The following is a 14,186-nucleotide window of genomic DNA, read 5'->3' as shown; positions in this document are numbered from 1 at the left end:
GTGTAATCAGGTGTGATCAGGTGTGATCAGGTGTAATCAGGTGTGATCAGGTGTGATCAGGTGTGATCAGGTGTAATCAGGTGTAATCAGGTGTGATCAGGTGTAATCAGGTGTGATCAGGTGTAATTAGGTGTGATCAGGTGTAATTAGGTGTGATCAGGTGTAATTAGGTGTAATCAGATGTGATCAGGTGTGATCAGGTGTAATCAGGTGTAATCAGGTGTGATCAGGTGTAATCAGGTGTAATCAGGTGTGATCAGGTGTGATCAGGTGTAATCAGATGTGATCAGGTGTAATCAGGTGTGATCAGGTGTGATCAGGTGTAATCAGGTGTAATCAGGTGTGATCAGGTGTAATCAGGTGTGATCAGGTGTAATTAGGTGTAATTAGGTGTAATCAGATGTGATCAGGTGTGATCAGGTGTAATCAGGTGTGATCAGGTGTGATCAGGTGTAATCAGGTGTGATCAGGTGTGATCAGGTGTGATCAGGTGTGATCAGGTGTAATTAGGTGTGATCAGATGTGATCAGGTGTGATCAGGTGTAATCAGGTGTAATCAGGTGTGATCAGGTGTAATCAGGTGTGATCAGGTGTAATTAGGTGTGATCAGGTGTAATTAGGTGTAATCAGATGTGATCAGGTGTGATCAGATGTGATCAGGTGTGATCAGGTGTAATCAGGTGTAATCAGGTGTGATCAGGTGTGATCAGGTGTAATCAGATGTGATCAGGTGTAATCAGGTGTGATCAGGTGTAATCAGGTGTAATCAGGTGTGATCAGGTGTGATCAGGTGTAATCAGGTGTGATCAGGTGTAATTAGGTGTGATCAGGTGTGATCAGGTGTGATCAGGTGTAATCAGGTGTGATCAGGTGCTGCACGCAGACAAACTTACAGTCGACATAAATAAATGTAGATATATAAAAATATGGAATAGATAATGCAAGTTCTACTTAAGCAATAGCTCATGACAGGCCGTGCTATACGCTATCACAGTTAAGGGGGTTGCAGGTGTGACACCAAAATGTGTGACCTATCAGATTCTGTGACCCAAAGGGGAAGTTAAGCACCAGAGGCTCTGACACCGAAAGTGCTTGGTTACGGTTAGGAAAACATCGTCGTTTGGGTGTAATCACAGAATCTGATGGGTCACAGATTTTGCTGCTACACTGGCCCGACGCCAAGCGTATATGTCACGGCCTGAAGTGAGCTGTTGTTTTTATTAAACTTAATTACCAAGTACGGCAAGAAGAAAGTAGGCTAACGGAAGCACTACAATTTGACTTTATTTCACCAACAGACATTTCTTTATGAATACAAACTGTAGTCCCAGCAGGCTGCCGGTAGGCTACGTAGCGCATGACGGTTGCTAAGCAACACGCATCAAAGGCTGGAATTATTAGAGCTATTTATTTAAATCTATTTGCACGATTTCACTTTGGTAACTTGAACTTATATGATAATCTGCTTGCGGCTGTGTTCCGGCGGCCAGCAGGGTAAAATAAGAACACTTTAATATTAAACCTACCAGAAAGGGCAGAACTGCGTCTCTCCTTGAGCAACAGTCTTTGAACAGGCTGTTGAAACTTAAACTTTGTTGTGATATCGCAGACATCTGGGGCGAGTGGTGGACTGCTGACAGAGAGAGAGAGAGAAAGAGAAATGTTCAATCACGTAATAAGCAATTCTCTCTCTCATTATTTCTTTACTTATTTATCTCCGAAGGTAAATGTAACACCGGGTGTAAATGGGGTTTGAGACCCCCAGGAAGATCAGATTTTAGACCCCATTTGTTGCGGAGTGATACAATCTGTGCAAAGGAATTCGACATTATACCCGTTGTATACGCTCATTATATCACTACTATGAACCAATCAGATTGCTTGATTTGAGCTACCCGTTTTATAAAAGAATAACAAAAAGAACAGAGAAAAATAAAAAGATTTGCAGAGAAAGAACACCGAGGCAGATATTTACATGTGCATTTTTCTGGGTTTGTGTTGTGCAGACCTTCATGACTCCTTCATCTGTAATTTCTTCCTGCTTTCAAAACATCTTAAAGGGGAAAAAAGATTTTTTCTCAGCTCTGACAGCTTTTCATTGAATCCCACATTCTCTGCAGAGTGAACTGATAAAGTTGTTACTTGGAAGTGCTGACTGAATAGTTGTCAGCCTTTCAAATCCAACAGAACGAAGAGTCATTCATCGCTCTGTGGGTTCCTGAGCCAAACGCCTTCTGCAGCTGACCTCCCTGCGTACGAGGAACACTCCCTAAACTTTTATAATTGGGCTGATTTGTGCTGCTGCGTTTCTGCCTGCAGGCCTCTTCGGGTGAAGAGTTGCTGCGACTGCTGGCCGGTGTTCCACTCAGACGTCCAGGTGAGTCCCGGTCAGGATCAGCTCACATGGTTACCTGAGACGTCCAACACCAGCAGACAGATATGATCTCCCCTGTCTTCCAGGAGCTGGAGGCGGAGCTGACTGAACACTGGCCGTCCTTACTGAAAGTAAAATCCAGCTTCCACTTCTGGTACGAAATATTATCGGTGTCAAACAGGCGCAGAGCTGCATAGTCACCAGAGCCACATGTGGATTCATCCGCTGCTGAAAATAGTCCCCCAATGGACGCACGTGTCAGGAAACTACCCGGCCTTTTTTCAAAACTAAATATCTGTGAGGTGTTTTTAATGATTTACATCTTCGGTAGCAACCAGTGGGCTTCGAGCTGAGAGCCACAGAAAGTGTTGTCAAGTTTGATATGATACAAATCTCCCTTTAAAATCTTAGCTCGCAGATCAGAGAACGTTTTCCCTACAATTATATTCAAAGACCAAACCGGCGTTGTTAAAAGCAGACGCTTCTTCTATAACATCTGACGGCTGTTTAATACCATCTACTCTGCCTCTGAGATATATTTAAGGATGTGTCTCGTGGCTTAAGTGTAATAACTGACTCTCTGCACCAACGACCTCATTTTATCTTATTTATTCGTTACTATAAGCTGCTAATTAGATGAGATTGCTCCAACAGAATTTCGTTGTATGAACGCATGCAATGACAATAAAGATCTATCTATATAGAAAGTCCCTGAGGGTGTCGTTTCTCTTGGTGCACAGAAAGCATTTGACTTTGCAGACAAATTTGCTTTCGGTAAATTAAGCTACTGCCTCGGTCGTGCGTCTGTATTGGTCGTGCACTATAGTCTTAACACATACTGGATGGAGATCTTTCACTCTGTACCTCATGTTTCAAACGTCAAGCTAGAAACCTAATCCTCTGTTTGGGGTTGCTGGACGGGAGACCAACAATTAACTGCGAAAAAACAACGTACTTTATTGTTTGTCTCCTTCTGGCTCGTTTCTCTTTTAAGACCAAAAAGCACAGCACTTTTCTTAAAACCTCAACTGGAAATTTGATGCATTTGTAACAGTTTGCAGACGTTTAAAACGCAATCGATTAATTGAGAAATTGATTGTAGCCCCGATGTTAACATGCTGCTGTATTATATGTGTGTGTGTGTGTTAACAGGAGAGAGGAGTGGGAGAAACATGGCGTGTGTGCAGCATGTGTGGAAGGAATGAACTCGCCGCTCAGATTCTTCCAGATCTGCCTCAAACTACGAGGACGGTTCGACATCTACAAGTTAGTTCACACGTGTTTCTCAGCGTAGGTCACGTTCAGGGACGTTACAGTGATTAACATTTATTCCCAGACGTTCACCTAAAACTTTAACCGATACTGTGACTGAGCTCCGTGTCATGTTCATATCACATGGCTACAAGGGTCACTTTGTCACATTGGAAAGTGGTGGGGACATAGGCGCTCAGATTAGGGGTGTGAAGAGACACTCAGCTCGCCAGGCATCACGATTTGCGGTATTACTTTCACGAGAACGAGACGAAAAGATCCTCAAACAGTGTTTTAAAGATATCTTCAATGCCGAGCTACAGGGTAGTTTGGGGTAAGACGCCCCAAACTTTAACTACAAGCTGTATTTCAGAACGTTTTTAACAAATTATGCTTTAAAAAAGTGGTGGGGACAAAGTCAGCCATTTCAGAAAGTGCTGGGGACATGTCCCCAGCGTCCCCTGTGTAATTAACAACAATGCATGACTACCAATGTCCAATCTGTAAACTACATTGATGACATTAAAGTCATAAATCTCAGATCACCTCACGTACAATATCACAACAGTACTCGGCTTGTTGGTGATCTTTAACAAATGACTTTGAACTCAGATGTTTGGTTTGAGTCTCCGAATGACGCACTGCAGGAAGCGTTCACTGCTTAAGGCCAATCTACGACACACAGACTTTATACTTGTGCGTTGGTGTCTGCAAAATATCTTTCAAATACAAATGACAATGCTTTGAGAAAAGTTTATTTGCACAGTAAGAAAACACGCAATGCAGTTTAAATAAAGAAGAAACAAATTTGCATTATTTAAAAAAAAAGTCACTCAATTTACCTTTTGTATAAGTGAAGACTTCTACCGTTAATACAAAACTTTTGTACGAGTCAAAAACTGCATGGGGAAAGTTTTGTGTCTGTCTTTCTGTAGATTGCTGGAGGACGCTGCCATCACGCCGTCCTGTGAACGACCATACAAGGTACCACCGCACACTGGACGATCCAACTGTTTAATGATCCCTATTCCCTTTAGAAGTGTAGATATGAACATAGAGACCCATGGGACAAAGACAAACAGTGTAACAGCAGCACAAGCAGAGAAGCGTCACCCAGGAATGTCCATTACAGAGTTACTATAAAGTACTGGTTATACTAATTTGAGCAAAGATGAGTTTCATTTCTTAACAATAAAACTTCATTTGTGGGAGGAAGAGAGTTTTCTTCATTACAGAGCGGTTACAGATGTGTGACTGAAACCTGTGTTTCCAGTTGTCGGGGAATCTATTCCCTCTCATGTGGACGGCATCAGAAGCTCATCCCATCAGAATATCCTTCCTGTGTTTGTGCAGGTTGCGGAGGTTCAGCAGGTCCTGGCTCCACATCTGGGTGACAAACATGAGCTCCAGTGTGTTACAGACGACAAGGTCAGATCTTCTGTGCTGCTTTCTGCTCCAGTCGTGTCTGATGTTTGTTTGTACAGCTCAAACAATTCGTTGACAACGAGCTCAATAATATTTTATGTATTTTTACGTCTTTAATGTGAGGATCTGTGCTTTTTCTGTTTTAATTCACCTGTAAACTGAACATTAGCTTCTTATTTTTTGATTGGTGGGACAAAACAAGACATTTGAAGACATCTCCTTGGACATTTTTCAAAGTTTTCTAACATTGATCAAATGACTAATAACATATTACTGCCTACTTACCTTTACTCTTGACTAATTTACATATTCTTTTCTAATTGTTAGGGTGGATGTGGACATATTCAAGGGTCTGACCAATCAAGAAAAAGCTAATATGTTCAGTTTACAGGTGAATTAAAACTGGAAAAGCACAGATCCTCACATTAAAGACGCAGGAACCAGTGGACGTGCAGCATATTTGCAGTAATAATAAATGAATTATTGAGATTGAACAGCAAAATATTCACATAAGAGAAGCTGTAACCAGAGAAAGTGATTAATGATTAGATTTGAAAGTGATTATTGAAATATTAAATTTTTGCCAGTTCATTTTCATCATCTGATTGGCTGATGGTGACACATGGTGTCCATTCACTGGGTCTCCAATAACTCCAATAACATAACTGTAACCAGATGAAGGACGTGCTGCGACCTTCATGTCCAGAGAGAATGTAGGCACCTGCAGAGAAAGCACAGTGAAAATAAAAGCACTCATGTTTGAACCCAGAGGCGACGAGTCTGCTGTGAAGGGAAACATCAACACAATCGGTCCACACAGTCAGAGCTGAGTCAATATCACTGTTGTTCCCTGCATGTATGATTGATTATGGCTTAAATTGGCAGTCGTAAAGCTTTCAGTCCTGGGTGATTTCTCGACTACTGTGGTTACTGGTGCTAACAGCAAGTGAAATTTGATATTACAGCAAAACAAACCTATTTAACAGGGCTGGACTCAAGTTTGTTGGGTACGTGATCCGATTTTTTAATTCTAGGATGTGAATATTCAGGGGTTTTGGGGGGGGGGGCAGTGAATGTAACGCTCCAGTTCACATCAAAGAGAAAACAAAAAGCCGAAGCCCTCGGCTGTGTGGGAGCACTTGTGTGTGGCAGTTATGGAGTTTATTATTTTTACAAATGCTTAATTTCATTACAGATATACACCTACATTTTAAAGTTAATCAGTAAACTGTGGCCTACAACAGACAAATTTTAATAATTATGAGGCCGGTTGTAGAAGAACAACATTTAGTCGCTATAATAGAAGTTAAAAGTACTTTTTTATAATAAAGCGTAGATTTAGTTCGGCCATTGGAAATGGCGCTCTCCCCGCTCCCCCGCCCAGCTAAACTATTCCCAGATCCTGTTCTGGACCTGCTCGGCTCGGCCTCCCACACTCTGGACTCTCAGCCAGTTTCCCGCCTTTGCTCTGCACAGCGGGGGGGTTATTTAATAAAGAGGTCAGGCAGTAATGGGCCTGTATTCTGTGGGTGACCCTGATCTGATTTTATGCTGCAGCTCTTCATCAACAGACACCCAGTTCGTAATACTGCAAATGAGTTTTATAATATTTCTTCAGTGAGACTCAGTCACTGTTGTGTGAACTCGTTTGGCGAGAGACAGAGACTTTACAGCCATTTAATTAAATGGAAATCTCAGAGATTTCAACTTTAAATCCAGAGTGGCAGCTCGCTCCAAAAACAACAAAGCATTAAATCCAGACTGTGCTGCTGGGTTTCATGAATTTTTGTCAAACTTAACTTCTACTTGATCAGGTGTTCTTTTTAAAGATAAGTCCCCTAAAGGCTTCAAATGAACTACCGTAGAGAGTACGATCGCACCCGGCTCTCCTTCTGCACCAAGTCCTCCACCTCCCATCTGCATCGCCAGCTGCCACCAAGACATCAGGAGCTGGGTGAACATGAACTAAACAGCAACAAGACAGAGATCATTCTCTCCAAAACCTCTTCATCAGAACTGATGATTTACCGGTAACTCAGTCATCCAAAGTAAAAAGCCTCCGTGTCCCCCTGCCTAACACCCTGTCCTTTGAATCCCACATAAAAACCATCACCCAGACCGCCTTTTTCCACCTGTGCATTATCTCAAGAGTCCGACCCTGAAACTCTCAGCCACTCTCTTTGTCACACTCTGGCTGGGCTCCTGCAACACTCTCCTCACCAAATACATCAATCAACTCCAACTGGTTGAGAAGTCTGAGCTCACTGACAAATCATTAGAACATATCACACCTCAAACTTCACTGGTTTTGAATTATGCACCTCATTTAATTGCACGCCCTGCGATGGACTGGCGACCTGTCCAGGGTGAACCCCGCCTTTTGTCAGCTGGGATAGGCTCCAGCCCCCGCGACCCTGTACGCAGGACAAGCGGTTGGCGATGGATGGATGGATTTAATTGCACATTTTATTACCTGGTATTTAAGATGTCTGTGAGTGTCCCCCAAATAAAACTCCTTGCCCCTGCTTCCAGTCTTTAGGCTACTGGTGGGTGAAAAAAGCCCTTCTCTTGGTCCTGTCTGTCTGTAAATGCATTAATATCGACTGCTGAGGTAGCTGGTTTCATATTTGATAGATTTCTCAGAGACAATTCCCACTGCGGCAGATACACATGAACAAGACTACGAGTCTGCGGCCACGCTAGCCGCACGTACACCGGAATATCTGACACCATCCGCAAAGTCTGCAACGCGCTGGCGTCTTGCATCTGCAGATGTGGTTGCACTCTTGAGAGTTTGTTGAAGTGATGAGCTTTTGTTGTTGCGCCGTCTTGGATTTGACGCCATGTGTAGCTTTATCTCGAACGCCATTCTTTCAAAACAATGCTCTGGTGCCAGATAGCTCAGTCACCGCTGAAAATAACCCTCCCTGACATGAACATCATGTTTAGGCGGCTTTCAAGTTCAAGTTCTAGTATCTTCAACCAAGTCCAGTTGCCCTTGACTTTAACCTTCGTTGGATAACTATGAGCTGGATGACTGAGAATCTTCAGAGAGTTGAGATACATTCTGATCCATTCGGTTAGGTTTGGTTTCACTGCAACTCTGCGACCGCACTAAAGGACTAAAGCAGGGAGCTTTGACAAGAATGAATGAATAAAAAATGAACATCTGCAGATTTGCCACTATATTATTATTATGGCATTACTACCTGCAGCACCAACTACACTGAAGGCTCGTTCAAATTCGCAATTAAACGTCCTCGTTGTGCGAGAAACCAAAGATGCATGTGGCAGTGTTGCTTCTATAGCTGCCGTCTGTTTGAAAATATGAGCTGTCACGGGAGATTTATAAGTGTGTCCTTATTTCAGTGCATTTCTCCGTGCATTTGTTTGTTTCCGGTGTAACCCCAAAATCTGTGACCTATCAGATTCTGTGACTAAAACTAAACAACGATGTTTTCCTAACCATAACTAAGTACTTTTGGTGCCTAAACGCAACCAAACTGCAACAGCTTCACATCGTCAACAAAGCCTCTGCCGCTTAACGTCCCCTTTGGGTCACAGAATCTGATAGGTCACACATTTGGTGTCACCTGTTACACGTTAACCGCCAAACTTCCTGTAAATAGTCCAAAACAACAAAAAAAAATTTTACACCAGAAACGAACCGCACCACGGTTCAGTTTGATCCGGACCCAGACTACTTCTTTTCGTCAGACCACATTTCATCTCTTTGGTCCACACTGTGGTCCGTGGGAGGTTTCACACCTGCGATTTTGGTTGAAAAGTCCGACAGTCCGAACCAAGCGAGGCAGGTGTGAAAGCCGCCCTAGACTGACAATCATTTCCATCCTTAAAGCCACACCGGTAGCGTAGGCGATAAAATCAGTTCACTACACATTGTTAGGGCCTCACACAACCGCCACACCAACTAAATCCAATAACTCTTAGGCCTTCCTCGGTGCCCCGCCTTCCATCCATCCCTGCGATGTTCCTGAAGCTCACAGCTTTAATTTGAGTCATTTCTCCAAAACAAAAGGCTCAAAGTCTCGAAGGAGCCATCAAGACCGATTCTAAATATACCAGCCAGCCCGATTTAAGCACAATTTGTGGAGCCGTTTTCCTTTCTGATCACACGCTGACATCCGATCACCAACGGACAGCCCACACTAAAGAGCCTGTAAGCTTCTGGAGCAGATCGGAGCGTGAGAACATCACGCCCCAAAACCCCCACAAACACTTCACTCTGGGGGGCTTCAATGTAATGTAACATGCTGAAACTTTTCCAGCTCCGACAGAACATAAATCATATTGCTAAATACCGATGTCACTGATGCCTCGAGGCCGTACTGCTGTTGTTCATTTGTCTGGTGAACCTCCAATGTGGTTTTCAGACTTAATGAGCTCAGAGTTGGCAAGATAAACTCCAATCAACCCTAAACATGTCTATGATGTATGTTGATCACGGAGTCTGTCCAAAACTTAGTTCACTTCAGTTTATTGTCTATAGCACTAAAAGGTCCGGCAGTGTCTTCCAGTGAAATATCTCAGGCTCAAATCACACTTTAATCGTGATATCTCAACTGTTCCTCGCCAGATCGCCATGAAATTTACTTGATGATGAAACCTAACTAAACTTTTGTGACTGTGAACTTTCCTCTTGCACCACAATGTTACTACTGGCACACAAGACAGCTTTGTATTATATCATTCATTTATTAGTTTCATTTGCCAGAATTATCTTCTGTTTTATATTTTCCTAATCTTCCTTATCTAAGTGATGTAAAGCAAAGCCCTCTGCACCGTGGGTGAGTTCAGGAACATATCAAAGGCCCTGGTTCATGTACAGTGTAATGAATGGATGCCAAATCAACAGCTTTCAACATTCTAGCATAGAATAATTTCACTTCTCCTCCTTGTTTCTGGTTTGTGTGTAAATCGAAGAAGTTCAAGTCCCGTGAAAAACTTAATGGTACAAAACTAAGCAGCAAAAGTTAAAAACAACGTTTACGTCACCAAAACAGACATTTTGTAGATCTAAAATGAACAATTAAATGAAGGAGTTTGTTCATTATTTCACTGTAGGATCATCTGATAACCAGCTGCTCGGTCTTTCTAGAGTAAACACCTTGGAACAGCCCGTTAACACCCTCAGAAGCTTTATTTGTACTATATTATACCTAATATTAATGAAGGAAGACAGAGCAGCTGGTCAGCAGTCAGTGAAATAATGAACAAAACTCCTTTATTTAATCTAAAAAAAGGTCTGTTTTGGTGACGTAAACGTTGTTTTTAACTTTAACAGCACAACTTTTGTAGCATTTAAGTTTTATCTCCAGATTTGAACAACTCAAAGATTTACACACAAACTAGAACAACAGAGTTCGTTTTTTTTTTTTTCAATTTTCAAATCCTTTGGCAGATTATGTGGCAACATTGTAACTCAAATGTTTGAATGACTCAAATTAAACGTTGGTAATAAACTCCTGTCCTGCATCCCGTTGAAAGGGATCGTTTAATGAACAGTATGAATTATTAACCAGAAAGCCTGACAGTATTCTAAGAGGCCCAGGAGTGAAAACATTTGAACTTCTGACTCATCTTTATTCTTCCCTCTCTGAGATTGTTATTTCCACATGGTGACTGAGGCACACCAGCTATAATCATTTCACTATGAATCTTAACTTGTTGTTTTGTTTGCACTTGTGAACGCTCTGTTAAATGGTTTTTGAGAAGTTGAAAAACCACAGCTGCGTATGCGCTCTGTTTGCTGCCTACTTTGAATCTGGGTTGTGTGACTAATCCTTCCTTTCGCTACAAACTGTATAAAGAAAGATTATTAATGATTGTACAGTGGTGTGAAAAAGTGTCAACACAAATGCAGTTTTTATTATTAAAGGGGGGGATTCAAACCTACCTGGCCCTGTGTGAAAAAGTGACCCAAAAAAAGGCCCCTAAACCCAATAACAGGTCGGGCCCCCTAAGCAGCAACAACTGCAATCAGGCGTGTGCAATAACTGGCAGTGAGTGTTTTACAGCGCTGCGAAGGAAGCGTCGCCCACTCGTCTTTGCACAATTGTTGTAATTCAGCCACATTGGAGGGTTTTCGAGCCTTAACCACTTTTTTATGGTCCTGCCACAACATCTCAATCAGATTCCGGTCAGGACTTTGACTAGGCCTCTCCAAAGTCTTCATTTTTTTCTTAAGCCATTCAGAGGTGGACCTGCTGGAGAACCCAAGACTGCTTCAGCCTGAGGTCACCAACAGATGGCTGGACATTTATTTTTTACCAAAAGTGTTGGGGATCATCAAGATGTTTTCTGGCAAAGCTGTAACGTGCCTTTCTGAGAGACGAGTTCTTTTTGCTCAGCAGTGATTTTCGTGTGCCATGCAGGCCATTTTAGCCCAGTCTCTTTCTTATGGTGGAGTCTCGGGAAGGGAAGCCTGCAGTTGTTTGGATGTTGTTGTGGGGTTTTTGTGACCTCTTGGATGAGTCTTTGCTTCATTCTTGGGGTAATTTTGGTCTGCCAGCTACTCCTGGGAAGGTTCACCACTGTTCCATGTTTTCGCCATTTGTGGATAATGGCTCTGACTGTGGAGCTGGAGTCCCAAAGCTTAAGAAACGGCTTTATAACCTTTTCCAGACTGACAAATCTCAATTACTCGGTTTCTCATTTGTTCCTAAATTTCTTTGGATCGCAGCATGATGTCAAGCTTTTGAGGATATTTTGGTCTACTTCACTTTGTCAGGCAGGTCCTATTTAAATGATTTCTTGATTGAGAACAGGTGTGGCAGTAGTCAGGCCTGGGTGTGGCTAGACAAATTGAACTCCGCTTTCCAAAGATGTGATAAACCACAATTGATTTAACGGGGGTCTAATATTTTAATTTGTTTGATCTGAAACATTGCAGTATGACAAACAAAGCTAAGAAATCAGGAAGGTGGCAAACACTTTTTCACACCACTGTATATGCAACTGTATGCGTCTGTTGATGCAGCATTTCATCCTGATAAAAGTTAACAATCAGCGACTTCCACCTGCCCGAGGGAATGCAACCTTTCCAACAAAGCCACGTTTGAACTTTCAGGGCGCTGGTGCAGACAGACTACTGGTCAGTGGTTGTTGAGATGTCTCACTGTGGACAGATGAAAAGTAGAATTGCTGATTTTATAATGCAGAAAGTGCTCAATGCTGAAAGTACATGAAAAGCAAATTAATCACAGTAGTAAGTACTTTAAGTTGCTTTAAAAGTCTGGCGGAAGTACTTGTAGTAGTAGTAAGACTTAAGCAGCAGTAGTAATAAATAAAGGTTATCCTACCGGTAGCTATGTTTCATGTGTTCTCCTCCAGCATGATGTCTTTACACTCATCCCTCTCCTCCCTCAGGACAGAGAGGTGTGGTTTCAGGTGAAGATCCCTCTGTCTCGCAACCTGACTCTAGGCTGTCAACACCACAGCGACGCTAACGGGGACCCAGCGTCCGGGTCTGGCCCAGGATGGAACCCCTCCTCTGGGCATCCCTGCCCTTCTCAAGTCCCTTTCTACTACTTCCCCATTGACCATGAGGAGCCACGGCGGCCCTGCAGCTAACAGAACCACGGCCACCTGGAAAACCTCAACATCAGCTGGCTGTCCAACTCTGGAGTTTGAATGCGTGTTGTTAGAGTAACAGCAGTTATTGCTGCACACTAAATACTATAAATAAATAAATGCCAATGATGACTTTAAAGTTTGGATCCAACCCGATTCATCGAGGTCAGCAGCTCAGCAAACAAATAGATGAAGAATTCAAATGTCCTGTTTTAAAGAAATGTTTTTGGCTCCGAACCACCAATTAAATCACTTTTACACTTTCATGTACTTTCATTGATTGGTTCTCCAGCTGACGAGTGTTCCTGTTTAGTTGCCTTTCAAGTATTTAACAGAACACAAAGCACACGGTGAGTCTGGACATTTGACACTGATCAGCCATAACATTATGACCACCTGCTCATCCTGACCCGTCGAGGCCTGGACGACGGCCAGGTCTGCTCTGTGTGTTCTGACTCCTTTCTATCAGACTATCAGAACCAGCATCAACTTCTTCAGCAGTCTGACCTCCAGTAGCTCGTCAGCCTTCGCTCCCCAAGTGCATCAGTGAGCCTTGGAAGTTGAAATCTCCGACTTCCAACCTCAAAGTGTTTCAGGTGCATGACGCTAAACGTAAACAACAAACTTGGCTGACCGTGACAAACTTATGTTTCTTTGTCAAGTTCATGCGCAGTTAAACCCTCAGCAGGCCACTTGGTATAATTAAAAGGATGGACATTGCATTAAAAATAAGTGATTAATATACATAACTTGTTAACTGTTTATCCTTCTAGCTACATCAGTTGGTAATCCTCAAAAGTCTGTATTTCCTAATGTTTTCACATTTTTAACATTTTCCTGAATAACTTTTGGGTAGAAAAGGCGACTTTCAGAGATTGTTTACTGTAACCAGCAACCAAATAACATTAATTTACATGCAGAACAAGTTTTACTATTTGATATTAGTATGTATTAATTTAATACTTTGTCGTTGTTGTGCGATGTCATTCGGCTGCTACTCGTGAAGTCGGGCTACATATTATTTCTCAGAGTCCACGAGTTGGAAATCCGACTTAAATGGCGTTTCCGTGGTACTTTTTCTAGTTGGAGGTTGGAAATTTCCCAGTTCCGAGTTGCCTGAGACGCAGCATTACTACTGGTCCCACATACACCGTCCTGCTGGCCCAAATACTCACTGGAGCACCACATGTGGATTCATCCACCATTGAAAATAGTCCCCAAAAAAAGCGGTTTTAGGAAATTACTTTTTTGACATTCAAACAGCAGAGACCTGAAAGTCATTTATATTTTTAAGATGTCACCACAGTTGTGAGCAGTGGCGGCTGTTGCATCTGAGATTCAGCTTGTGAACATGCAAAAAAGAAACACGACCGTTTCCACAATGTCCCCATCTGCTTACAATGAAACACTCTTAATCCAATAGTCCCTCCTCACAACTCAGTGTTTGTTGACGCTGATAAAAATATAAATAAAACCAGACCCATACTCATAAGGCGTCTGTACTCTGTGAGATCATGGTCTAATCAATAAAGATAAGGATAAT

The 14,186-nt window shown here is 42.4% G+C and overlaps 1 protein-coding gene across 9 annotated transcripts in view; it reads left to right on the top strand.

The window, feature by feature from the left end:
- The window catches only part of rnaset2l (ribonuclease T2, like), a 25,473-nt gene extending 11,287 nt beyond the window's left edge, over window positions 1-14,186 (top strand). For 6 of the 9 annotated variants that reach the window (XM_038692946.1, XM_038692951.1, XM_038692950.1 and 3 more), the window contains 6 exons: window positions 2,320-2,377; window positions 2,461-2,528; window positions 3,527-3,640; window positions 4,561-4,609; window positions 4,955-5,053; window positions 12,440-14,186. In XM_038692946.1, coding sequence (XP_038548874.1) covers window positions 2,320-2,377; window positions 2,461-2,528; window positions 3,527-3,640; window positions 4,561-4,609; window positions 4,955-5,053; window positions 12,440-12,643 — 592 coding nt within the window. In that variant the 3' untranslated portion in view covers window positions 12,644-14,186. Of the gene's footprint in view, window positions 1-2,319; window positions 2,378-2,460; window positions 2,529-3,526; window positions 3,641-4,560; window positions 4,610-4,898; window positions 5,054-12,439 lie in introns of all 9 variants that reach the window. The other 3 variants (XM_038692944.1, XM_038692945.1, XM_038692947.1) reach the window with 3 other exon arrangements.

The sequence above is a fragment of the Micropterus salmoides genome, unplaced genomic scaffold, assembly GCF_014851395.1.
Source record: "Micropterus salmoides isolate LMB-PRFRI ecotype aquatic unplaced genomic scaffold, ASM1485139v1 Ms_hic_scaffold_3, whole genome shotgun sequence".
Taxonomy (NCBI): Eukaryota; Metazoa; Chordata; class Actinopteri; order Centrarchiformes; family Centrarchidae; genus Micropterus; species Micropterus salmoides.
Note: the sequence above shows the minus strand (reverse complement) of the source record. Positions and strands in the feature narration are given on the sequence as shown.